The 25,564-nt window shown below is 36.5% G+C and overlaps 1 protein-coding gene across 1 annotated transcript in view; it reads right to left on the bottom strand.

Annotated features, from left to right (window-relative positions):
* Window positions 1-14,932: 14,932 nt before the first annotated feature.
* LOC114294061 (uncharacterized) overlaps window positions 14,933-25,564 on the bottom strand; it is a 41,652-nt gene continuing 31,020 nt past the window's right edge. The window contains exon 4 of the mRNA XM_082889220.1: window positions 14,933-15,128. Coding sequence (XP_082745346.1) covers window positions 14,933-15,128 — 196 coding nt within the window. The remainder of the gene's footprint in view (window positions 15,129-25,564) is intronic.

Below are 25,564 nucleotides of genomic sequence, written 5' to 3'. Positions count from 1 at the left end.
CAGAATTTTTTTTTTTGTCTTTACTAAAGCTGTTTTCATTTATTTTTTTTTTCTTTTGTCTTTGTTTTGGGTTAGAAGGTAATATACATGCTCTATAGTCCGAAGCACACCCACACACTCTGCAGTTTGATGAACAGCGACGAAGGGTGAAATGCGAAAAGCATCGCGGAGGAGGCCAAGAAGACGAAGGCCACCACGAGAGCTGCAGCAAGAAGGAAGAAGAGAAAGACCTCAATTTTTGGTGATGTATTTTTTACATACGAATGGTACTTTTTCTGTTTTTTGCTATGTAATGTAACTTGTATGTAATTTGGTGTCTGATTACGAATAGAAACTTATGTAATGTAAATATTGGGTTGGAGTTGATGTTATTGTAATTCACTTGGTTTCGCTTATTTCATAAGACTGATGTTGTGCAATGAATGAATGAATGGAAATGTTATTTGTTTTATTCAATTGGTAGTGTATTTTTTGTAACAATGAGAACGTTATTTGTTGTATTCAATGAATAATGGTTGCATTTTTGGGTTGTCACGATTGAGAAGATGAACAAGTTAAGAGAATGTGTATCTCCCCTAAAATAAATTTTGTCAACATTTTTGTAATAAAACTTAATACATAATATACGAAGTCACTAATTTACTAAATACTCATACGGGCATGAAAACAACATAACTGAAGTTGCAACTGTAACAGTTTTCAGTTACATAGGTAGTACAGACATAAGTCTCCCACAAAAATACAATCTGGACACCATGAACTGAACACACAATACATACATCCTGGACACCCTGAACTGAACACACAATACATAAACATAACAGTTAGATAGACCAATATTAGGCAGACAATCTGACAGACTCATTACGGAAACACTTAGTCTAACACACACAGTACATATTAATGCATGACCTAATATTACCGAAGTATAAACATAAACACCTAATTCGCGCTTAAATCGGCAATCTCAGAGTCTGAATACCCGAAAGCTCAGGGTCAGAGACAAATTCAGGATCCTCCATGATACCCTTGATAGCCGCAACATTTGGTTCTGTTCTGTTCTGTTCTTCTGGACATCCTTCGTAACTATGTATAGTTGCATATCGCGGGCTAACCTACGGCGCATTTGAGAAATCTTACGTTGTAGTCTTTCATATAGTCGATCAACATTATCAGGACCTTCCTTTCGGATCTCAACAGAACGTGCTCTTGGCACCTTAAGTTGATTTTCCCGACTTAAGGTTTCCAGCTGTACCTGCTCTATAAATAGTACGGGTCACTTGAGACGAGCAGGGTCAGATAAACCATATCCTGCTTGATTGTCAGATGGCTCCATACATGAACCTCCTTGAACTCGATAATACTTGGGCATAAAAAAATGTCACTTCCCAAACCTATCACGATAACCACAAGCATAATCTAAAACAGGTATTGTTGTTTCATCTTCAGCATCGCCACGTCCCCTTCCCCTTCTTCGTCGAGAACTGTCACCCGTTTGCAAGTTTCCACCACCTTTACAATTCGCACTCCCTTCCATGAATCGTGTAGCCATGCTGATTTTTTTAAACAAATGAATGATAATTTCGTAGGGCGAAATGAGTTGTAAGGTTGTGTCTTCACCTTTAGTCGTTTATATAGTTAGTTATGAACGGCTTTAGAAAGACACTGAAGGAAAAACCATAGAAAATAAATGCCTTTGCATTACAATCCCACATATACGAACAAGGTATGAGTTGTCAGTAGAATAAAAAAATAGAGAAAAGCAAATACTGTGTACCAAGTCACGTGACTTGACAATCCATCTGCATATACTGACAAAATAAGGGCATGCTCACTGTAAGGTAAATCAGTGAATTCACTGTTGCCATGTGACTTTCTAAATTGACAATCCCACATATATCAATAAGAGATGAGTTGTCACTGTAATCAGAAAACATGGAAAAGCAATGCCTGTGCACCAAGTCACATGACTTGACAATCCATCTGCATATACCGACAAGTCGCTCCACGATTTGACTACTCAATGTGTGAAAAAAGGAAGCTTATGTAGGCAATGTTGTGCTTCACTTAGCTATGCATCATTTGTTGTTACGAGCAACTATTTGTATTTCATTGAAAAGTATGACTATTTGAATTTTTGTTGTCATTTGAAATTATTTTAAAATCAACTTTTGAATATTCAATTTGTAATATTTTGGGAAACATTTACAACATCAACTGAACATTGGTCGTAACGTACCCATCCGTAGATCAATCGTAACAAATTTATAAATCCCACGCACGCCCACTTAACCCCATAGGTATAGAAGATTAATTGTTGTTTTGATTTTTTCTGGAAATCACTCGTAATAAATTTGCAAATCTCACGCACAACCACTTAACCCAATAGTATTGAAAGACTAGTGTATGAAAATGTTGTTAGAATGAAAATGTATATATTAAAATAATTTTTATAAATTTTAAATCCAAAACTTACTTGGTTTTCGAATTTCCAAGAACAGTTTTTTGAAAATTTATTAATCCCCCAACTGGACCAACCACATGGCTTTGAGCATGTTTGTCCTGCCCCCAAGTTTAGTTTTCTGTCAACCCCCCATTCTTTACCAGAGTCATCATTTTGACTGGACTACCAAGAATTGAAAGGTGACTCTTGCTTCTTTCCTGATGGAGATTGAAATTCTTTACGTAGAGGATCACTATTTGAGGAGCCCCAATTAAGGGAAGCTTTTGATTGAGCTACCTGTTCTGTTTTCTGTGTTGTTGAAAGCGGTAGTTCGTTTGTTTGAACTTTATTAGTCCCCCAACTGGACCAACCACTTGTTTTTGGGTAATGTTTGTCCAGCCCCCAAGTTTGGTTTTCTGTCAACCCCCCATTCCTTACCGGAGTCATCATTTTCACTGGACTTCCAGGAATTGGAAGGTGACTATTTCTTTTTTCCTGATGAATATTGAAATTCTTTACGTAGAGGTCACTATTTGAGGAGCCCTTGTTGAGGGAAAATTTTGACTAAGCTACCTGTTCTGTGAGAACCCGAATATAAAAATTAAGTACATAATTAAATAATAATAATATTACAATCTCAAATATTTTGGTGGTCAATCCTAACGTGCAAATTAAATATTTGGAAGGTCTTTTAATTAATTTTTAAACCTAAAATAAATTTATGGTGGAAATCTCTAATTTAGAGATAAGATTTTAATAATAACAAAATAAATAAATAAATAAAAGCAAAAGGATAAGGGAGTCAGATTTTTTAAAGTGTGTGGGTAACCCTAAACTCTCATATTATTCAACTAGCAGCCATGAAGAGGAGATAGGAGTAGCTTTTGGTGAAAATTGAACAACTAGTTTGGTGCTTTAATAACTCCATCTCCAAGGTTGAAACCAATATTCTGTGAATATATTTATTTTGTGTTTATGTTTCTGTGCATTCATTGGAAGAAGAAGGAATGAAAGCTTAACTGATTAGGTGGCTTGAATATCAATAAGGTCAATAGTTGGTGTGAAATAGTGTAATGGGTATAGAATATCAAATCAGCGTCATTAGAATTGGTTACAAGTCTAGTTTCTTACATTTTTGACCTTGCGTTGATTGCTATTCTATACTAAGAGAATCGTCAATTTCTTTGAAGAGTTGCAGAAAACAATCTGTTTGGGTATAATTAATTGTAAATAGTTATTTTGACAAGCAAATCAAGTAAAACCAATTGGGTTTGAAACTTAGTCCCCCAACTGGACCAACCACTTGGCTTTGAGCTTGTTTGTCCGGCCTCTAAGTTTAGTTTTTTGTCAACCCCCCATTCCTTACCAGAGTCATCATTTTAACTGGATTTCCAGGAATTAGAAGGCGACTCTTTCTTCTTTCCTGATAGAGATTGAAATTATTTACGTAGAGGATCACTATTTGACGAGCCCCAGTTAAGGGAAGCTGTTCACTGAGCTACCTGTTCTTTTTTATGTGTTATTGAAGGCGGTAGTTCGTTTGTCTGAACTTTATTAGTCCCCCAATTCAATATTCACATAATTCAACATACATTAATCCATTCATTAATCCGGAACATTCATTAACTCATTGCAATTCAACAAAGAAAGTCATGAACTAATAAATGTGTACTTATAAATGTAGTTATTTCATAAACTTCAAGTTCATATAACAAATAGTTGAAATACATCCGTAAGTTAGATGAACAACAACATTGTCTTACACTCCAGTAACGAAGATACGACACAACATACAAATATATATGAAAGATAAAGGTGTTTGATTTCTCATTCCTCATCTGACATGTAGTAGTCAGAGAGATATTTTTTATTGTTTAAGACATTATTTCGCTCAATCATTGTCAAATCTTTGTTGTTTGCTTCTGCCATTTCGGTGGCTAGCTGAAGCATGAAATGTCGACATCTCTGCATCAACATTCTGTTGTTCTCCTTCTTAATTCTGCTAACGGCTTTTTCATAGTCAGTCATATTTCGTCTAGCCATGGTCAATGAACGATGATGAGGTACCGGTGCCCCAAAGTTACATAGATCATTAAACAATCCTTCTTGCTCCGTTACCCTGAACGCCCATTCTGCTCGGATACCCGCATAATAATCCTTCGGACTCGAGTACTTTTGGCTCTTGTAGTCATAAGTAAAAGGAGGAAGCAACCACACTTTCGGATTTCTTGGCCGGCGTGAACTTCCTGCACCTCTTGAAGACATTGTTCATAAAATAGAAAAATTAATAATAATAGTAATTGTAGATATATTACTATTGTTATGACTTGAACAAACATCATACTGGGGGTAGCGCTATTTATAGACATCATACTGAGGGTTAACTAGAGATGATCTGGTGACGATAATTGAGTTGGGGCACTATGGAAGAAGTGATACCTGTGATATTATTTTATCTTATTCATTTCATGCAATCCTGAGTACCTGTGACTTTGTGTACCTGTGATGAAGTCACGGACGTGGTTGTCAGATAAAATCATAATTGTAGGCCGTCCTTTTCACAATGCAATCCCTTCATAATCGAGCAGTGAGTTGTCAAATTAATCAGTAATGCAGTGAGTTGTCACATCGCCACATTAAACTATTTTTTCATGCTTACTTTTTTAATATAGTAAGTAGTCACTTCGAACTGACGATTTCAGTACAAATTGGTGTTTTTAAAAAATTATAATTAAATCATAAAATGAAACAGCGGCTTTAATTTTCTTTGTTTTAAAGTAATACTGTTCATAAACAACTATGAAACAGAGTGCAAGTAAATACACAACCGTCCAACTCACTTCGACCTACAAAACTATCGTTGATTTTTTCACCAAAACAATGTTCAAAACGAAAGAAAACAAAATAATAAAATGGTCACCTGATATGTAAAGAAGATTGGCACTGCAGCTTATATTTTATCTTATTTTCACTTAATGAACTTCACAGTCATCCCCTTGTCTCCTCTTTGCATTTTCTGCTTCTTTTTATATTCGGTAAATTACACTTCACTCCTTCAGTCCTTTATATAATTGTTTATCAACACTATTGCCATGTGGTCGTATTAATGTGACTTAGATGAATTCTGAAATGTGAGAAAAAAACAAAGCATCTAAGTTGCGCTGCACAAAGTCACATGCATCACGTAATGTGAGGAAAAAAAGTCACAAAGTATATAATTTACAAAGTCAAAAAGTGACATGCATCACTGCATCACTGCATAAAGTGACATGCATCACTGCACAAAGCCACATGCATCACATGCATCACTACATCGCTGCACAAAGTCACATAGCATTTGAGGAAAAAACAAAGCATACAAATTATTACGTCTGTTCAAGTCACTGCACTGCATCTCTGAGAAATGTTGGACGTATCACTGCACCGAGCTACAATTTATTATCGTACCATAGCTACTGTGCCCATGTGAATTTTGCAATTCATAATGGGATGAGGGGGTGTAAGAACAAAATAAAAAAACAATTAGACCGTTTGTGTTTAAAAAGCCACCCTATGCAGCTCCAAATAGATTCATAAAGGTTGAAGATAAAATATTATAGAGTTAGAATGTATTGAAGATTAATTTGTAGTAGAGTTAGAATGAATGGGTTTTTCGATGTACAGAACTTCAAAGTGTTACAGATAAAACCTAGCCTAGTATGCAGACAAGAACAACACCAACTTAAATCAACACATAATTAACTTCAAATTAAATTGGTCAAATTTCTCCAATTAAATTAAATGAAATATGTAAGGTGAAAAGTGAAATTAAATATATTGTCAAGGCAAAATAAATTGAATTATATTTGTAAGCGGAAAAATTAAATTAAATTTCTAAGCGGATTTGAACTTTGCTTAAAACCTTCAAATATGCATTGAGTAGTAAATAAAAGTCGAAGTGACAACTCCTATAAAGTTGATGCATAGTTGTTCAGTTCATAAAAGTTGACGTGATAATTCTAATGCATAGTTGTTTACAATAATTTTATACATATAGCTACCATGTGTATACGTGGTATAAATATCGCATCATACCACAACAAAAGTTTTATAGCTATTTCGAGCGATATCATCAAGAGATATACGGTGGTCGATCTATATTCAGCAATGGGTCGCTATTGGGTTACAGATGGAGATGAATTTCAATACCTATTAAATCCAAATTTGTGTTACTCACATACCACAGTCAATACCATGAGAGCTGAGTGGGAATTTCGCATAACTCGAGCTAACATTCTCGTTGAGCTATGTCATGAAGTTAATATTAAATTTCCTCACCGGTTAGCCATGCGTATGCCAACTGACACTCCACAGCTGTTGCAAAGGGCATTGCATCGTATCCGCGACGAAGTTAATCGCATGACCCAATGTTTGCAAAGGTCCGAACTAATGAAGACTGCAAATGAGCGTGCCGAAGATAGGTTAATGGATGATGCACACCAGTACTTCGCCTGGAGCATGGATTTTATGTATGAATCTGATATTGAGATGTCAGATGATGATGATAATGAATGAAATTGTTTGGATGAATGACCAAACCATTTATCTTGTAATGGATTTGTAATGTTTATCCACGACTTATCAATGATGGGAGATATTTCATTAGTTTTGAATAGTTCTTGTAATTTTATAAATAACAAATACCTTTGCTTTCTCTCTGTTATTGTTATTTTGAAGAACGCTACTTGAACTAGACTTTCATGATTTCATGCATTATTGATGTGAAATATAATGATGCTACTGAATGAACTTGGTTGCATGTATGACCAAACGTTTTCATTCAGTATAATGGCTTTGCAATGCTTATACATGAGTTATTAATAGGAAGAGAAATTCGTAACGAATCTTGACATGTGTACTTATAAATGTAGTGATTTCATAAACTTCAGGTTCATATAACAAATAGTTGAAATACATCCATAAGCTAGATGAACAATAACATTGTCTTACACTCCAGTAACGAAGATACGACACAACATAGAACATTGTTTAAGACATTATTTCGCTCAATCATTGTAAATTTTCTGTTGCTTGCTTCTGCCATTTCAATGCAGTAAGTTGTCACATCGCCACAGTAAACTGTTTTCTGGTGCTTGGTTTTTTAATACAGTAAGAAGTCACTTCGAATTGACGATTTTCAGTACAAATTAGTGTTTGCAAAAAATTATAAATTAAATCATAAAATGTGGGCCACAGTGACAATAGGAAGGAGGAATGTGGGGTTGGCAAATCAAAGAATTTGGGTGCTGGAGAAACTATTTATTATTACAGAATTTGGGCCCAGTTGGAGGGTTAATATATTCTATTATTAAAGGGGATCACCAATTTTGGTGTCATGAATCTGAAGCCTGGCTTACAAATTTTTTTTCTATTTTTCCTAAAATGACCATAACTTGTTAAATAATCTATTATTTTAACTTATATCAAATTGTAATTATGGGTAAAATCGTAAATTAGCAACTCAGTAAATAGCTTCCACGTTTCCACTTCCCACATTTTAGAAACTGCTGTGCAGTTCCACGTTTCACCATCTTCTCTTTTTTTTAATTGTTTATTTTTTGTATTTTATATTTTAAATTTATAACAAATTGCTGTATAAGTTCCACAATTCATCATCTTCACTCTATTGAAAAACTAATTTTTTTTTTTCCAGAAAGACTATTCAAGTATTAAAAAACTTTTTTCTTTCTTTGTTTCTTTCTGTTTTTTTGGGGGAAAAAAAGCAGAGTATATAAAATTTGTGTTTTTGTTTTCTTAATGTTGTATGTGTGTGTCTGCGCACGTTGTTTAAAAAAATCAATGTTCTTCAAATTTTTATTATATTATCAGGTTCTGTACCTTTTTTTTTTTGGATAGTCTTATGTTATCTGAAATTTGTGTGTTTGTATTTTAAAAAAAAAAATTGTTCTTAAATTTATCAGTATGTTATCAAATTCTTTGGGAAAAAAAGTACAAAATAATAAATAAAATTTATGTAATTATTTATTTTGTGTTTTTTGTAAAGAAGTAATTATGTAGTTAAAAAAAAATTATTTTAAAAAAAACTACATGAAAAATTATATAGCTTATTATTGTAAAACGAAAATCCACTTGGTACCAAATGCAGCACAACTTGAATCTCTTATGTATATAGCCACCCTGTTTAAATCCATTGTGACATCATGATTTGAATATTTGAAGTATTTAGGAAATCATCAAAATAAGTAAGGATAAAAAATTGTAAAATTATATTTTCAAATAAATAAGTATGACACATTTACATCCTCTGTACAAGTTTGATTTACAAAAACTATAACAAAAACTACAAATAAAAGAAACTATACACTCCATATCACACCCGTTAATGCCCTAACCTGCCCCCAGTCCCATAATCCCGACTGTGGACCTCCCTCCTCGGTCTCCTGTGGTAGACTCTCCGAATATCTGGCTCCCCCAATCGTAAATGCATATCCAGTGGCACTCCCTCCCCTGCATGTGTCCCTCCACTGACTGCCTGTGGAGCCTGTGAGTGTGACCCCCCTCTCCTGCATGTGCTGCCCTTGATCCTGTCTCCGGCCGAAGATCGGATACTGCTGTGAGTTGTGAAACTCCCTCATCTGGTGCAACTGTATCACGATCTGCAGCTGGACCTCGACCTCTACCTCTGCTCGTACCGCGACCTCGGCCACGACATCCGCCACGACCATAACCTCGGCCTCTCCCTCGCGCTCTGGGGGGAGGGGCTCAATATGGGCCTGATCCTCAACGTGGGAAATGTCAGTGAGAACTGCATCATGTGTACTCATGGTCGCGGTCGAACTAGTCCCCAGAAAAGTAGGTGTATGTAGCGTGGGACTATGTGATGTACATGTATCAACCCCAACACTACAAACACCTGAACTGTCTGGTGGTGGTAACTGGGTGGATGGGGTAACAACGTCATGCGTGTATTGGGGTGGTGTCCAATCAGGGTCAGCTACATAAGGTATGCCAGTATGCTGGGTAGGAAGTACGTGGAGGGAATCTGGAGATATGCATGGGGTAGCATGTGGTGGGGTGACTGATGTCCAAGGAGCTGATGTGGCTAGCGCTGAAATGGAAGGCGCTGACGTGGATGGCGCTGATGTGTCTGGAGCAGCTGCTGCACTGTGTACACCGTAGTGGCCAAAATGCAGACGATCTCCCTGATGGGCAAGCTGGATCGCCTCGTACAATAACTCTCGGATCTCTGTAACGGCTTACAAGGCATGCTATCCATCACGTCTGAAAAGGGCATCCTCAGCCAAGTGATATGACCTCCCAGCTCCAACCACCTGAACAAAAATTCAAACGTATTAGGCTACAGTTGAGTCAAAGTAAATTAATAATTATCTGACACATACTATGATACTCGCCAATGCCTCAAGATAAGGCCCAACTCCGTGATATTCGAACTCAGACAGGTGGCTCGGATTACTGACTAGTAGATGTGTGTGTCGCCGATACCACAACATGTATGGTTCGGAAGAGGGGAGCACCTCATCGCTGTGGACAGCCTGTACAATACTGTCCCGATGGGCATCCCACAACTGTATATATCGCATATAAAACAGACTCCAGTCAGTGCCAGCTTGGCCAAGCCTATCAGTGACGTGCAACCGCCACTCGGTGTCGAACCGATCCGGCACGGACTGGACCCGACCAAACTGTCGGAGGACACGATGAGGAAGATGCCACTCAACCACGTCAAAACAAATAAGTGGCACTCTCGCCATCTATATCTCCTAACCTAGTCGGTAGTAGTCGGGGAGCATACTGAGGACCCTAGTGTAAGGTTGCCAGATAAACTACAATAACGACAAGTATATTAAAATTCGCTGGTGACCTCAAAACATATACAATGAACAAGACAACTAAAATTGAGAGCAAAATTTCTTACCTCGCCCTCGATCATCCAGTCGAGCTGGTCTCTATAAACTACGACTACGTTGGTTGAGACGACCTCGTGGCCCAAGTCAACCCTCCACCGGCTACCTCGAGGTCCGGGTGGCAACTGCATGTCTCCCTCGCCCATGGGAAGCTCATCAGGACGAACCACTTGTCGCCTAGACGGGGCAACGCGAATCAATTTCTCACATGCCCAAATCTGCAATAGTTTGAACACAATTACAATACTGATATATGTCATACAATATGAATTGACATGTAATAAAATTCTTTCTAACTTGTATCAAGACAAGTGGTCCTCCAATCTCCCTCGTACCCACCTGAGCTGCTTGACATAGCATCCTCTACAAGCATGCCAGAGCTGCGCTACCCCGGCTGTACTGGACAATCTCGTCAATGTCTCTCAGCAGTGGCAAGTACATCAGCTTGAGCAGGTTCTGTGACTTATCAGGGAGAAGTACCCCCCTAATAAGTCACCAAATATATGCTCGGGCATGCTGCTGTACCAACTCATCTGGAGCATGATCTGGAAGAGGAGCAAATTGTTCGGCCAGCCACCTCAGCCTCAGTCTACCTGCATGTAAGTCTGTAGGTGTAGGTGCTACTCCCAGTAGCTCAGCATATAGGGCTATCCACTGCTCCCTCGTCAATGATAGGTCAACTCCAGTAATTGCTCGCCCATCAATCAGTAGACCATACAGGACAAATACGTCCTGTAATGTGACCGTGGCCTCCCCGATCGGGAAATGAAATGTATGAGTTTCGGTGCACCACCTCTCGACGAGAGCAGTGATGAGTGGGTGGTCCAGTCTAATATGCCCGACACGGTAGACACCATAGAATCCCATGCATAGTATATACTGCAAGACTCTATGGTCCAAAGGATGCTCCCACAAGCCAGAATATGCTCGGCGGCAGGTCAACACGGTGCATGCCTCGTCCTGCATAACAGAATGACTAGTTTAAATAATAGCATTATCACATAATATAAAACAAAATGCAGGGTATTTTAATTGTATGTGTAAAGTCCAACAAAGGTTATTGCATGCCGAACGCTCCCATATACAGTTAGCCCGATGTGGCTGACTGAAAAGTGGGACCTCCTCAGGTACATGTGCCATGCAGCCTGTACAAGTGAAATACTAGATCATAATCATAACAGAAAAACTGTAATTATTCCATAAATTACGATTTGTAAAAGAAAAGTATACTCAGCTATTTCAAAATTTAAATTTGTGTCATACTATTTATGGAAGCAATTCGCTAAAATGTAATTAATTTTTATTTCAAAAAACTCTATTGGTTAACTGTAATTTAACTATGACAATTAAACTCTAATTATTCCATACACGACGACTTGAAAAAAAAAGTGGTCGGTTATTTTAAAATTATCAATTTCTGTGCCACTAACATGGAAGCAATTCACTAAAATCTAATTATAATCATAAAAAAAACTCTAATTATTCCATAATTTTTTTTAAATATATACATATATATATATATATACACATTTGTACTTTAAGATTTAAAATTGTGTGTCATTAAATAGGATAAACAATTCAACAAAACCTACCGTTATCTATGCTATAACTAATATAGAAATCTTTTCCAAAATAATTTTAGGGTCTCAGTTACATAAGCTTAATAATGACCATGAACATAGTACAGTAACATGTGGATAGTTTTCCTACATAAATATTTGCTAAAAAATTGAATGACAAATTTTTTTTTTCAATAATAGGTTGATGATTACATTTATGGCATATTTGACAAAACTGAATTATTGATTTTGTAATGCTAAAAGTTTCAATAAAGTTCATAAAATTTTTAAATTACGTAAATGTATTCATAAATTGTAAATGTGAAAAATGCTTGCAGCATTCGAAAATATTAAATTTATTCATAAATATTAAATTTTCAAATGGTAGAAGAACTATGTGATTAAGTATAGAATTTTGTAATACACATTTTCAATCAAGTACACAATAAAAAACTTAGGCCTATGTGGTACAGTTAAATGTTTTTGCATACATATTTAGTTTAATTTATTTGCTTAGTATGTTAGTTGTAAATTTATTTTTAATATAAAACAATTACAATATATAAAGACTTAAAAATTAGAAATGATCTATTACAAATAAAAAATTATCTATTTAAATGTACGACCCCGTTTACAAATAAAGAATTAAAAAATAAAGAATTAAATGATCTATTACAAATAAAGAATTTAAAAATGATCTATTACAATATATAAGTATTACATAGTCTTCATCGACCAAGTCGCGCCGGACGTGTTCGCCTGTCATGACCTGTCTGCTGGCACTCACTGCAACGAGCGGTCAAATGCCTATCTGATATATCCATCTCATTCGGAATACGAGACATAGATGTACGACCCCATTTTACTTCTCGCAAACGAAGTACATTAGGCATTAAGGTCCACTGCGGATCATCCCAATAATCTTGATGCGTTATTGGATTGAATTTAGTTTCCCAAACCCTCATGTATACAGGAAGCCTATATACTCGATCAACGTACTCGAATGGATTGTCACCGCATTCAGACATTACAGCGAACATATGGGAACATGGATAGTGTCTTATGTCATATTTCCCACAACTGCACGTGGGTTGATTCATCCGCACAATCTGTCTATTGCGACCTCGTCCATGGCGAAAAGATGTTTGCACCTCAGATACGCGGCGGGGCCTATCAGACAATATTGATACAAACTAATCAAGTTCATGTTTTTAGGTGTAATTAACTTAACAACATAATAATAACAATTTAGTTCACATTACAAACTAACTTGTCATACGATATCAACTGGAAAGTATTTCCCCTTGCAATGCCCTCCTCGATAGTTTTTTGCATCTCTCTAGGGTATTGGAACTCATTCCGTACATCTGTTTCAGCTTGGGCTTCCATCTCGTCAAAATATTTAACGAGCCGTCAAAATGTAAATTAACCATAGCTGAGATAGGTAAGTTCCTTGCACCTTTCAAGATGCTGTTGAAGCACTCTACATCATTGCTGGTCAATACCCCCCACCGATATCCACCGTCATATGCAAGGGCCCACTCCACAGGATTCATCTTGTGGAGCCAATCGATGGCATCTTGGTTAATAGCCTGTATCTGTTCTAAGTAAGCCTGTATCGATGGCATCTTATGGACCCAATTGGGGCGTATCTCACAATCATGACAGCCCTGATCTAAGTCGACTGTACCCCCGACTGGTGACTCAACTCTGAGTGGAGACGCTAATTGTACCACATCTAGCCCCAATGCAGATGCGAATGCAGTAGATATGAATGAATGAGACACTCCCGTATCTATCAACACACTGGCCAAAGAATTACACATAACAAAAATACCTCTTACTACTGAGGATCCTGGCAACTAATCTAGTGTGGTAACTGCATACACGCGCCCCTGTGGCCTCTGCTTAACCTGCTCATCCATCGGAGCATAGGCCTGCTGTACTGACTGAGCCGAAGCGGCTCCCTGATGAACTCGTGAAGCCTGAGCTGAGTGAGCCTGCTGGTGGCTCTGTGTCTACCTAGACCCTGAAACGCCAGACGTGCCTCCCAACTGAGGGCAAGCTCTCTTCATATGCCCTGACTACCCACACTGAAAGCAAGTAGGCCCCTGACCCCTACTTTGAGACTGACTCTAAGATCTGTTAGGTGGTGGTGATGGCAAACTCTGCTGTCCTCCTCCCTTCTGTGGACAAGCAAAAGTCTTGTGACCCGGCTGGCCACACTTGAAGCAAGAAAACCCACTCTGTGCATTCTTTCCCTAGCCTACACTAGGCAAGGGGTAAGTAGATCTAGACTGTTGCAATTGAGACTAAGATGAAAAGGTGCTCTTACTCTTTTTGTTGGGCCTAAAGTCCCCCTGTGACCCTTGGCCCCTAGACCTCGAATTCTAAAGTCTCTCCTCCTCGGCCTCCACAATAATCTCTACATATGCAGCCGCCTCCACAAGGCGATCATAATCTCAGATCATGTTCCCGGCAAACTTGAACAAAATCTTCGTCCTCAACCTTTGCTCGAACTCAAAGCAACGGCACTCCTCCGTCGCTACCAATTATGGTGCAAACTGGGACAAGCTAGAAAAGGCCGCTTCGAACTCGGCCACTGACATGTTTAGTTGCTTAAGGTCCTTGAACTCCTGCCTCAACCTCTCCCTAGCAGTGGGAGGTAGGTACTTGTCTTGGAAGGCTATCACAAATGCCTCCCATGTTGGTGCTATTCGACCCTTGGCGTACTTCCACCATTGCCTTGCATCCCCTTTGAGGTAGTAACTCACAAGAGTCACCCTCAACTCACTATCTTCTATATGGAGCATCTCAAAAAGCTTTACCGTTTGTTCTAGCCATTCGTTTGCCTTCTTCGAATCGGGGCCACTATGGAACTCATCCGGTTTGGCCCGTAAAAACTCCCTCGTGAGGAAGCTCGCCCTTGTTTCCGCTACATTCTCCCTAGCTTGAGTCTCAGCCCTCAAGATATTAATAGACTCCCTCAATGCCCCCGCCATTTCCTAGGCTAAAGCCCCCATTGCGGCTTGGCCGGCTTGCCCCGGCACCTCCGCTTGCCCTACTTGTTCACCCATATTAGCTTGGCCTACACCTTCTTCTTGCACCGGTGCCTCAGGGACCGATACTTCATGCACACCGCGGCGTCCCCTACCACGCCTTCCTCCTCTACCACCATGACTTTGAACCCTTCCTGACATCCTAATTAAGGGACAAGATAAATAATTTAGCGCATGATTTCAAATGTGCTCGCAACTTGCCTCACACGTTAAACTATAACAATTATATACATTCTGCACACAAACAATTCAATTCACTCCACATAAGCACGTAGTCACATAAACACATACGAATTATCCTTTAGTGATGGAATTCGTCCCATGAGAAACGAAGAATTCTTAGTAGAATGAGTATTGATCAAGTACCCTTCTAATAAGACCTCAAGGGATCTAATAGGCGCAAATAACATCCCAAAAGTCTAATCCCATACCCACATAGTCACATAAACATGCTGTCACATAGTCACAAATAAACAAGACATTTCCTAATCATGCGAGATGAACCCATTGTGGTATAACAACCACTCCCTGCGAGCCCCAAGTATTCAAACCCGGTAGCTCTGATACCAAGTTTTCACACCTCGAAATAATCCCAACATGAATGATACATCAACCACATACATTCATTAATTACAACTATTCTCCATTTTCTATATCAAAAATCTCCATCGTTTATACAAGGGTTCCACATGCAAATTATACATTCATAGGTAAGAAGACACATGAATCTACATCACGTGAAGCATAAAATTTCAAAATAAATAGGATGCCCTTACGGCTACAACCCCCAAGGCTTAAGCCCGGCTACACAAAAGTGGTCTCTCGGACCCATACAAAAATAGCCCTTGGCTGGCAATTTAATCACAACAACAAAAGAGTATTACTCTTCACAACAATTCCACGCCTTCAATTCGGCTGGATCACCACATCTTTACCTGCACCAAAACCCATAGGGGTAAGCATGAAGCCCAGTAGAGAATTCTCACAAAGTATATACAGTTATGCATATTCCTCGACATAAAAGTGAAGAACATAAATGTAATGCCATGCCAAAGTTAATAAATGAGGAAAATATTCATTTCAATGCACTATTTCAAAATCACTATGCTCTCAATGTTATCTTGTAATCTCTTCAATTTCAAACTTCCAATATTAATTCATTAGGGACGGTAAATGTGACACTGGTAATCCCTAGGCTGGTGTCTGCAAGTAGACTCTACAAGTACTACCAAACTGTCATTTTTACTAGTATTAACCGGAAGGCTCGACACCTATCCGCGCGGGTTTCTGGTCTTTCACCATGGACACTTAGGCCAACTTATCAAATCATCTACACCTCCTATCTGGACTTACCACCATATTCGCCCCATAAACATTTCTACAATTCTCATTACACTATAAATCTTTCTCAAGATAAACATTTTCCAACTCATTTCATGATGTGCAATAATGACAATAAATCAAAGTAGGACATGATGCAATGCATATTATTTCATAACGTTTCTCCATTTCAAACATTTCTACAACAATATCCATTTACCAATTTTATCATTTCTTCACCTCAACATTATGTCACAAATAGCCGAACCATCAATTCATAGCAACAATAACTTTCCATCGTGCTCAAATCTCAACAAGCTAGCCTCTTCTAGGCAATATGTGATGTTCTCAAAATAATTTCTTTAAAATTTTACTACATTCACATTCCATGTGCTTAATCATTCACCACTTTCCCACAACATAATTTCAAGCATTTATCAACATGTTAAAATAACATTTTGTGTCTCATATATCAAAAAGGTTTCCATTTTACCAAACAAGCTATGAGGTTTACTCTCATTCATCCTGTTGACACAAAATGGTATAAAAAGTTTGATAGATATTTCCTTATTTTCCAAAATCCCAAAATTCTAGGGTTTTCAGAAAAGAGCAAACCCTTCTCATTTTCCATGAAAACTCCCTCAAAATACCTTTCATGAGTTTAATAGAGGTAAACCCTCAAGAAATAGTAAAAGATTTGAGATTCAAACCCTCTTTCAAAACTCTCTCCACAATATAAATTAAAACCTAAGATTAACACAAACGTCTCAAGAATACCTTTTTAAAACAACATTAAATGGCAAAACTTGTATATATGACTCAAGAAATCCCTACCTCAAGGATTGATGAAGAAGGAGAAGTGAAACCCTAACTTCAAGGGTGAGAAGGAGCCTTGATTCCCACCACACCAAGGAGAGCCCCAACTTGATCTTCAAGATTAGAGAGTGAGAATGATGATCTAAACCCAATGGAATGCAAGAATCAAGGAGTTTTGATGTTTGGGGATGTTTTCTAGAGAGAAGGAGGAGGAGAAATGTAACGCTCTCAAAATTAACCCATTATATATATCATTGACATGCATTATTTAAAGAAAACACTTTAATAATTCATTATAATATTCATCAGAGTCTTACCAAACAAAAGCATTACATGTAACATCAAATTAAATGCCCTAACGGCTTACATCTTTCCAAGCCAACACTTGGACACAAAAGTATGAGTTCTAACTCAAATATAAATAAAGCCCTAGGCTTGAGTGTTTACATGTACTAACAATGAAAAACAAATAACTAAAAATAGTCTTCAAAATCCAAGTCCTTCCAAGCTAAGTCCTTGGAGGTAGCTTATCACCTGAACCTGAAAATGATGTTCCCATAAAGGGTGAGCCACAGCCCAGTAGAAATATACTAAACCAAATATAAGCTTTGAATAAAGCAATAGCATTCAATAGATGGTTAACCAAGATAATCAATTACATCATTATCCAATCTCATGACACTATTGTCAACGACACGTTTCACTTTCCAACACTATCAATATGGCTCAGAACCTGGCCAAACTTACAACAGTTAATTATATATATATCATATTCACACTCTTCCAATGTCAACAAACAAATGAGACTCAAGCTCAAATCAAAACACTTCATACTTCCAGATTGATACACATTTTAGTGCTGTATCAATAAAAACACTTCTATATAAATAAGCACACATAAAAGTGATGCTAATGGAGTCCATCCCCTATCTCCTCCCAAAAAAAATCTGGTTTAGAGGTCCATCCCCTATCTTCCCCTAAACCGTGGAGTACATCCCCTATCTCCTCCCACACAAAACAATGTATGTAAACACATAACGTATACAAAACACAATCAATACACATAATGTCTGTATTAATTCAACAGTCAAAATTTATGACTTATTCAATGATTAATTTCAGTTATCCCTAATCCACATGCAGTGTCTACAACAATCACAGCTATCCTCCACCGATAGCCCAAAACAGTTATTTCTAAACTGAAACTAAATATATCAACGATTCAATGGGTAAGTGATTTAAATTATCCAACTACACCACTTAATCAATGAATTCCTCAATTCCATGAATTTAACCATATTTCCCCAATTTCCTTTAATTAATTATACAAATTAACTTATTAATACAACTAGGGTTTTTCCCAAAATTACCAAAGTATCCCCAACATATCAAAATACCAAAACTTAGAACAAAACTTATAAAATGGAGTAGGAAATCCCTACCTCGAAGAAATAGCCCCAAAAGAAAAGATGGAGATGAAGACCCAAACTCCAAAGTGCTCCAAACTGCCAACAATTCAGATTAAATGGAAGCCCTCGACCCACTCTATCTTTTTAATAAAGGATCTAAGGTAGAAACTCACTCTAAGTAGATCAATCCTAAGAGAGAAGGTGTGTAGAGGGAGAGAGAACTCGTACCTAGGGTTTTTGGAATCTGAAAGTGGATGAAAAACTGATCTGAAACACGCTGCTGGCTATTTAAACCTGACAGTCTCGCTCGAGCGACCAGACACAGAAAAGCTACGCTCGAGCCAAGGAAGCCTTGCTCGAGCCAACAACCCAAAAGCTCGCTCGAGCGAAAGAAATCTCGCTCGAGCAAAGAACTCAAACCCTCAGGTCTGTAACCAGACACACGCTCGAGCGAAGGAACTCTCGCTCAAGCGAAGAACGAACTAACTCGCTCGAGCGAAGAAAAGCTCGCTCGAGCCAAAAACCTCTGCTCTCAGGTCTTACTACAAAACGTAATCCTCGCTCGATCGAAGAAACCCTGGCTCGAGCGACGGACCAAAACAAAGAGCTCGCTCGAGCGAAGAGCTGCTAGCTCGAGCGAAGGGTCAAAATTCTGGGCAGCAACCCTTTGCTCCCAAGCTCAACCAACCTGCTACGAACCTGCCCATTGCATCCCCCAACTCAGAAATAGGAAATTCAAGGACGGTAACAATCATAATACAATGGCAGGAGCTACGGAACCTAAGTCCGGATACAATAATCAAATGGGAAAAGACCGGGGTCGCTATAAGAAATAGGTTTTAGAGTGAGAGAAAAGAGCCCTAAATGAGATACACTTCGGCCAAAAAGAGAATTAAAAACAGAGATCTGGACTGCCCATCTGCCGCACGTGCGGCGCACCTTCTCGTACGTGTGGAGCCCCTCTCCCGCACTTGCGGCCCTCACTCCCGCACGTGCGGTGACTCTCGTGCACCACTTCCCGCACGTGCTTTTAAAGCAGAAGGCAACCCACAGAAGTTCAAACCTCACCGCACGTGCAGCCCCCATCCCGCACGTGCCGCCCAAGGCCACCGTACGTGCCGCCCTGGCCCAGCAGCCCATAAAATTTCGATTCGGCTCCTGAGCACCCCGGACTCGACCGTACCCTCCTCGGAATGGGCGAAATTCAATCACCGAACAAAAACAAAAAAGGAAACTTTATTTGAGTGCGACCTCCGAACGTTCGAAACCTATTCAATCAAAAAGAATGGAGTCGAGGAAAAGGAAAAAGAAAAAGAGGGAAAAGACCCGGTCACTATAGGTAAAATACATTTGATTATAAGAAGATATGATATCTTACATGTCATTAATTACGTGTGTTATGTCGAGATATTTGCTGATATTTTTAATATCATATATGATGATATTACATTAAATAGTACCTAAATGTGTTAATCAAATGTGCATAACCAACTGAAATAATTTGTTTGATCAAAATGTATGTATCTTATTAGGAGGTTAGTTGTTTGAATAGCTCCACATAAATGTGAGTATTATTCCCTGTTTATTTATGAGAGTTTTTTTTCATACAAATTATGTATTTATTAGTTTTTTTCTTTTCTAAGATTGTTCTTCATATCTAGTAGTCGTATGTAACGTAGATGCGTGCACCCATCAATGGTTACTTGTATATAACGTAGATGTGTGCCCATAGATATGGGTGTAGGTGTAGTTAACTGAAGTATATGTTTGGTTTTGGCTTTTTGGCTAAAAAAGCACAAAAGATAAAATTAGTTACATAAGTCAATAAGATAAAATGTCACATTCAAATCATAATCATTACACTTTTTCTCTTACAAAGTCAAAAAAGCCAAAAATAAAAACCAAACGAGACTAAAACAGCCAGGTTAAAATAACTAAAAAACTAAAAAGCCAAAGTATTTTAACTCTTAACAAACGAAGAGTGAGATTCCATAGTGTTGATACAATATGTTATTTATTTTGCATAACTATTTGGGTGTAATTATAGGTTGTAATTGAAAATATAGTAATCCCAATTGTGTTACATCGTCTTTGTTTGAAATTAGTGAATTAATGAAATGAAACAAATCACTCTTAGTCATTCAAATCTATGTAATCTATATGATACTAAGTAATAAAGACATATAATAGGTGTGGGTGAGACCTTTTTGAAGATAATGGATTATAAAATTTTATTGAAAAAGGTTTGACCCCCTGTTTGAGAGGTCATGCTCTCAAGGATAGATGGACACCTAAAATAATGGATTATAAAATTTCAATGACTTGTAATGTAGATGGAGACCTAAAATGAGAAAGCTGATGAGAATATCTTTTTTAGATAGTGATGGCCTTCTAAATAATTGTGAGCCGGCCCTTTCCAATGAACCCTGACCAAACCACACATTTGTAATGTTATACAAATAAATTTTTTATACAAAAATTTTAAACACAATGATGTGTCTCATTTATATCTATTTATTGAAAATCAAAAATGTTATTGTCATATTATTCTATTCTTAAATTTTACAAAAAATTAGTGTATGAATATCGTTTTTTTTTACAAGGTAACTTAACAACCAAATGAGCACTTCATTTTGGGTGCTTTTAAATACACTCTTTAATTTTTATATTTTTTTATTTACATATAACACATGCTTTGTAACACTTATACAACTGTTGCACAAATAAGAGTAGAGATTTGATTAGTGGGTGCATTTAGAAACTCCTTATTTTTTCCATCTACATTCTTAGCAATTGTGTATAGCTATTAATTGTGTTATCAACAATTAGAAGGACGAACTCCAGAATGAACTGTAAATTCAAACATCTTTTGGACTTAAATAATAGTTTAGTGAGATTCCTTGTAAAAAAAAAGAAAAAGAAAAGTAAAAATAAAAGTGACAGTTTAAACTCTTAAGAAAAATTTTTTTGTCTGCAATCTAAAATTGTTGCTTCATTTCTTTGGGTAATCAAGAAATAAGCTTTTAAAAAATAGAACAAAGTTTTATTTGTGTAATAAGCATAAATGCGATCTTTGATAACGATACAGCCCAAGTAATTTTATTCATAATAAGATTCAATTATATAATTAGATTACATGATTATGCAAGAACATTCAACATCTTCAAGATGTATTTAATTTTAGTATCTAAATCACGATCTTGAATAGCCTGAGCATAATCATTCTCCAAATCCAGAAGAGTCTTCAACAAATTATGATATTTAGGATGATCAATTAACCTTTTCTGGGTATACCAGTCGGCGTGTTTTTGACAATCCTCATAACTTAAAACAACATCTGACATCGCCAGAACTCTTGCCCAAAGGCCAAATTCACCTTCATCCAAATAAGTTCGGACAATCGATATAACTTCAAAATCTCGCTTCCTTATTCATCGTAATCCAACTTCAAATGAACGCCTCCTTCTAAACTGCTGCTTCCTATTGAAAACATTCTACATATCTGAGAACGACGGATACTGATTCTGAGCTCTGGCGAGATCTTCTTCCATTTTGATCTAATTCAATCGTCAAAGAGACGCTTATTTATAGAGAAGAAAATATCCTCGATTTAATTATTCCTACACACACGTTGATGATGATGAATCTATAACAATCCTTTCTATTTCTTTGGCTCAATTGGTAAGAAAGTAAAACACCAGGCATGACGATGATAGAGTAATTGTATTAAAGCAATGCATTACTAGGTAAGTAATTATGTATAAAATTTATGAAAATTCAATTATCAAATATAGTAAAATCACATGTATCATTCATTACTAGGTATAAGTAATTGTATTAAAGCAATGCATCTTGTTTTGATACGATCTTATTTGAAAAAATAAACTATATCATTTTAATCAAGATTCAAATATTAAAGTGTTGTGCTATATTTGGCATGGATTTTTTTTGACTATTTTAGTCAAAAAAAAAAAAAAAACAAAATAAGCTACAAAATTAATAAGACAAAATGTTACATCTAAATTATAATTATTTTATTTTTTTTCTCACAAAGGTTAAAAAAAGTCAAAAAGTTCATCTCAAATGAAACTTTTTAATCCCAAGTAAAAAAACCAAAATATTAAAAAGTTGACCCACATCTCAAACGAAGGTTTGCATTGCAGTCCCAACACAACCATTAAAAAACGAAGGCTTTCACTTTAGAAGATTATTCAGAGATCTCACACTAGAGCATCTTGATATGAGGCCGAGCACGTGTACAAGACAATATGACGGCATGTCACTCCCATATCCTCAAACGCCCCGACACAGTTTTTAGACACATTTGCTATTTGCTATTGGGAAAAAAGGTACAATTTGGAGCACCAAACCAAATACATGAAATAGAAGGTGTAAAAATTGACATGAGTTTGTCCCCTCTTCCCTACTCCTTTTCTTGATAATTACTTCATCCCATGTTTTCTTTTTTTAACTTGCATTAAAAAATAAAAATAAAATAAAAAAAACAATATTTTTCACTGTAATCTCCTTATCTTTTTTTTATTTTCTTTTCCGGCACTTTGCATTATTATTGTTGAAGTACATCATGATTTGTTTGCTTCATTGCATTTAATTTTCTCAATCTTACTGATTTAAAAATATATGATATTTTTGGGTATAAAATATAAAAGGAAAAGTTAATTGTCATAAAATGACCCAAGTCAGATCTAACAAAATGATTCAATAATGCTAAGGTAAAATACATTTGATTATAACAGAATATGATATCTTACGTGTCATTAATTACATGTCATTAATTACGTGTGTTATGTCGAGATATTTGCTGACATTTTTAATATCATATATGATGATATTACATTAAATAGTACCTAAATGTGTTAATCAAATGTGCATAACCAACTGAAATAATTTGTTTGATCAAAATGTATGTATCTTATTAGGAGGTTAGTTGTTTGAATAGCTCCACATAAATGTGAGTTTTATTCCGTGTTTATTTGTGAGAGTTTTTTTCATACAAATTATGTATTTATTATTATTTTTTCTTTTCTAAGATTGTTCTTCATATCTAGTAGTCGTATGTAACGTAGATGCGTGCACCCATCATTGGTTACTTTTATATAACGTAGATGTGTGCCCATAGATATGGGTGTAGGTGTAGTTAATTGAAGTATATGTTTGGTTTTGGCTTTTTGGCTAAAAAAGCACAAAAGATAAAATTAGTTACATAAGTCAATAAGATAAAATGTCACATTCAAATCATAATCATTACAGTTTTTCTCTTACAAAGTCAAAAAAGCCAAAAATAAAAACTAAACGAGACTAAAACAGCCAGGTTAAAATAGCTAAAAAACTAAAAAGCCAGAGTATTTTAACTCTTACCAAACGACGAGTGAGATTCCATAGTGTTGATACAATATGTTATTTATTTTGCATAACTATTTGGGTGTAATTATAGGTTGTACTTGAAAAAATAGTAATCCCAATTGTGTTACATCGTCTTTGTTTGAAATTAATGAATTAATGAAACAAATCACTCTTAGCCATTCAAATCTATGTAATCTATATAATACTAAGTAATAGAGACATATAATAGGTGTGGGTGAGACTTTTTTTGAAGAAAATGGATTATAAAATTTTATTGAAAAAGGTTTGACCCCCTGTTTGAGAGGTCATGCTCTCAAGGATTATTATTATTATTTTTATTATTAATTTCATTGACTTGTAATGTAGATGGAGACACAAAATGAGAAAGGTAAGGAGAATAGGTTTTTTAGACAGCAATGGCCTTCTATATAATTGTGAGCCGGCCCTTTGCAATGAACCCTGACCAAACCACACATTTGTAATGTTATACAAATAAATTTTTTATACAAAAATTTTAAACACAATGAGGTGTCTCATTTATATCTATTTATTGAAAATCAAAAATGTTATTGTCATATTATTCTATTCTTAAATTTTACAAAAAATTAGTGCATGAATATCGTTTTTTTTTACAAGGTAACTTAACAACCAAATGAGCACTTCATTTTGGGTGCTTTTAAATACACTCTTTAATTTTTATATTTTTTATTTACATATAACACATGCTTTGTAACACTTATACAACTGTTGCCCAAATAGGTGTAGAGATTTGATTAGTGGGTGCATTTAGAAACTCCTTATTTTTTCCATCTACATTCTTAGCAATTGTGTATAGCTATTAATTGTGTTATCAACAATTAGAAGGACGAACTCCAGAATGAACTGTGAATTCAAACGTCTTTTGGACTTAAATAATAGTTTAGTGAGATTCCTTGTAAAAAAAAAAGAAAAAGAAAAGTAAAAATAAAAGTGACAGTTTAAATTCTTAAGAAAAAAATAATTTGTCGGCAATCTAAAATTGTTGCTTCATTTCTTTGGGTAATCAAGAAATAAGCTTTTAAAAAATAGAACAAAGTTTTATTTGTCTAAAGCAATATGAGATTTAACAATTACACTCAAATAAAAATCTGAAGGAAAAAAAAAAGGTGTAAACCTACTTTGCAAAGTAAAGAAAAGAAAAGGAAGCAAAATGCTTTTTGAATATTTGGAAGGAGAAGAAGAGAAAAAGAAGAAAGCAGAGGAGAAAAAGAGAAAAGAAGAAGAGGAAAGAAGAAGAGAAGAGAATATCTCACCTCGATCATCGATCGCCTTTTAGTGTGTCACTCGTTGTTGGTTGGATGATGAAGAAGATTGCCGTCGCCGTCGTCGGTAGATGGGTAGGGTTTTTTGGGGGGAGAGAGAGAGAGAGAGGGAGAGTCTGTCGAAGAAAAGGGCTGAGAAAGAGAGAGAGTGTGTCTCTATCTCTTATGATGGGTGTAAACAATATATTAAAAAAAAAATTGAGAGTAGCGGACAGGTCAGGGTGAAATGGCGGATCAACCGTAACCTAACCTGAACCCGTGAAAAGGCAGAATCCTGGCCTGCATCCGCCCGCCACGTGTCACGCATCCATCCATATGTGGTGGGGTCGGGTCGGGTCGGGTCGGGCAAATTTGGCGGGTTGGTGGAT

The sequence above is a fragment of the Camellia sinensis genome, chromosome 9, assembly GCF_055761805.1.
Source record: "Camellia sinensis isolate YWXY chromosome 9, ASM5576180v1, whole genome shotgun sequence".
NCBI classification, from domain to species: Eukaryota; Viridiplantae; Streptophyta; class Magnoliopsida; order Ericales; family Theaceae; genus Camellia; species Camellia sinensis.
The sequence above is the reverse complement of the archived record's forward strand: the minus strand, read 5'-3'. Positions and strand labels throughout refer to the sequence as shown.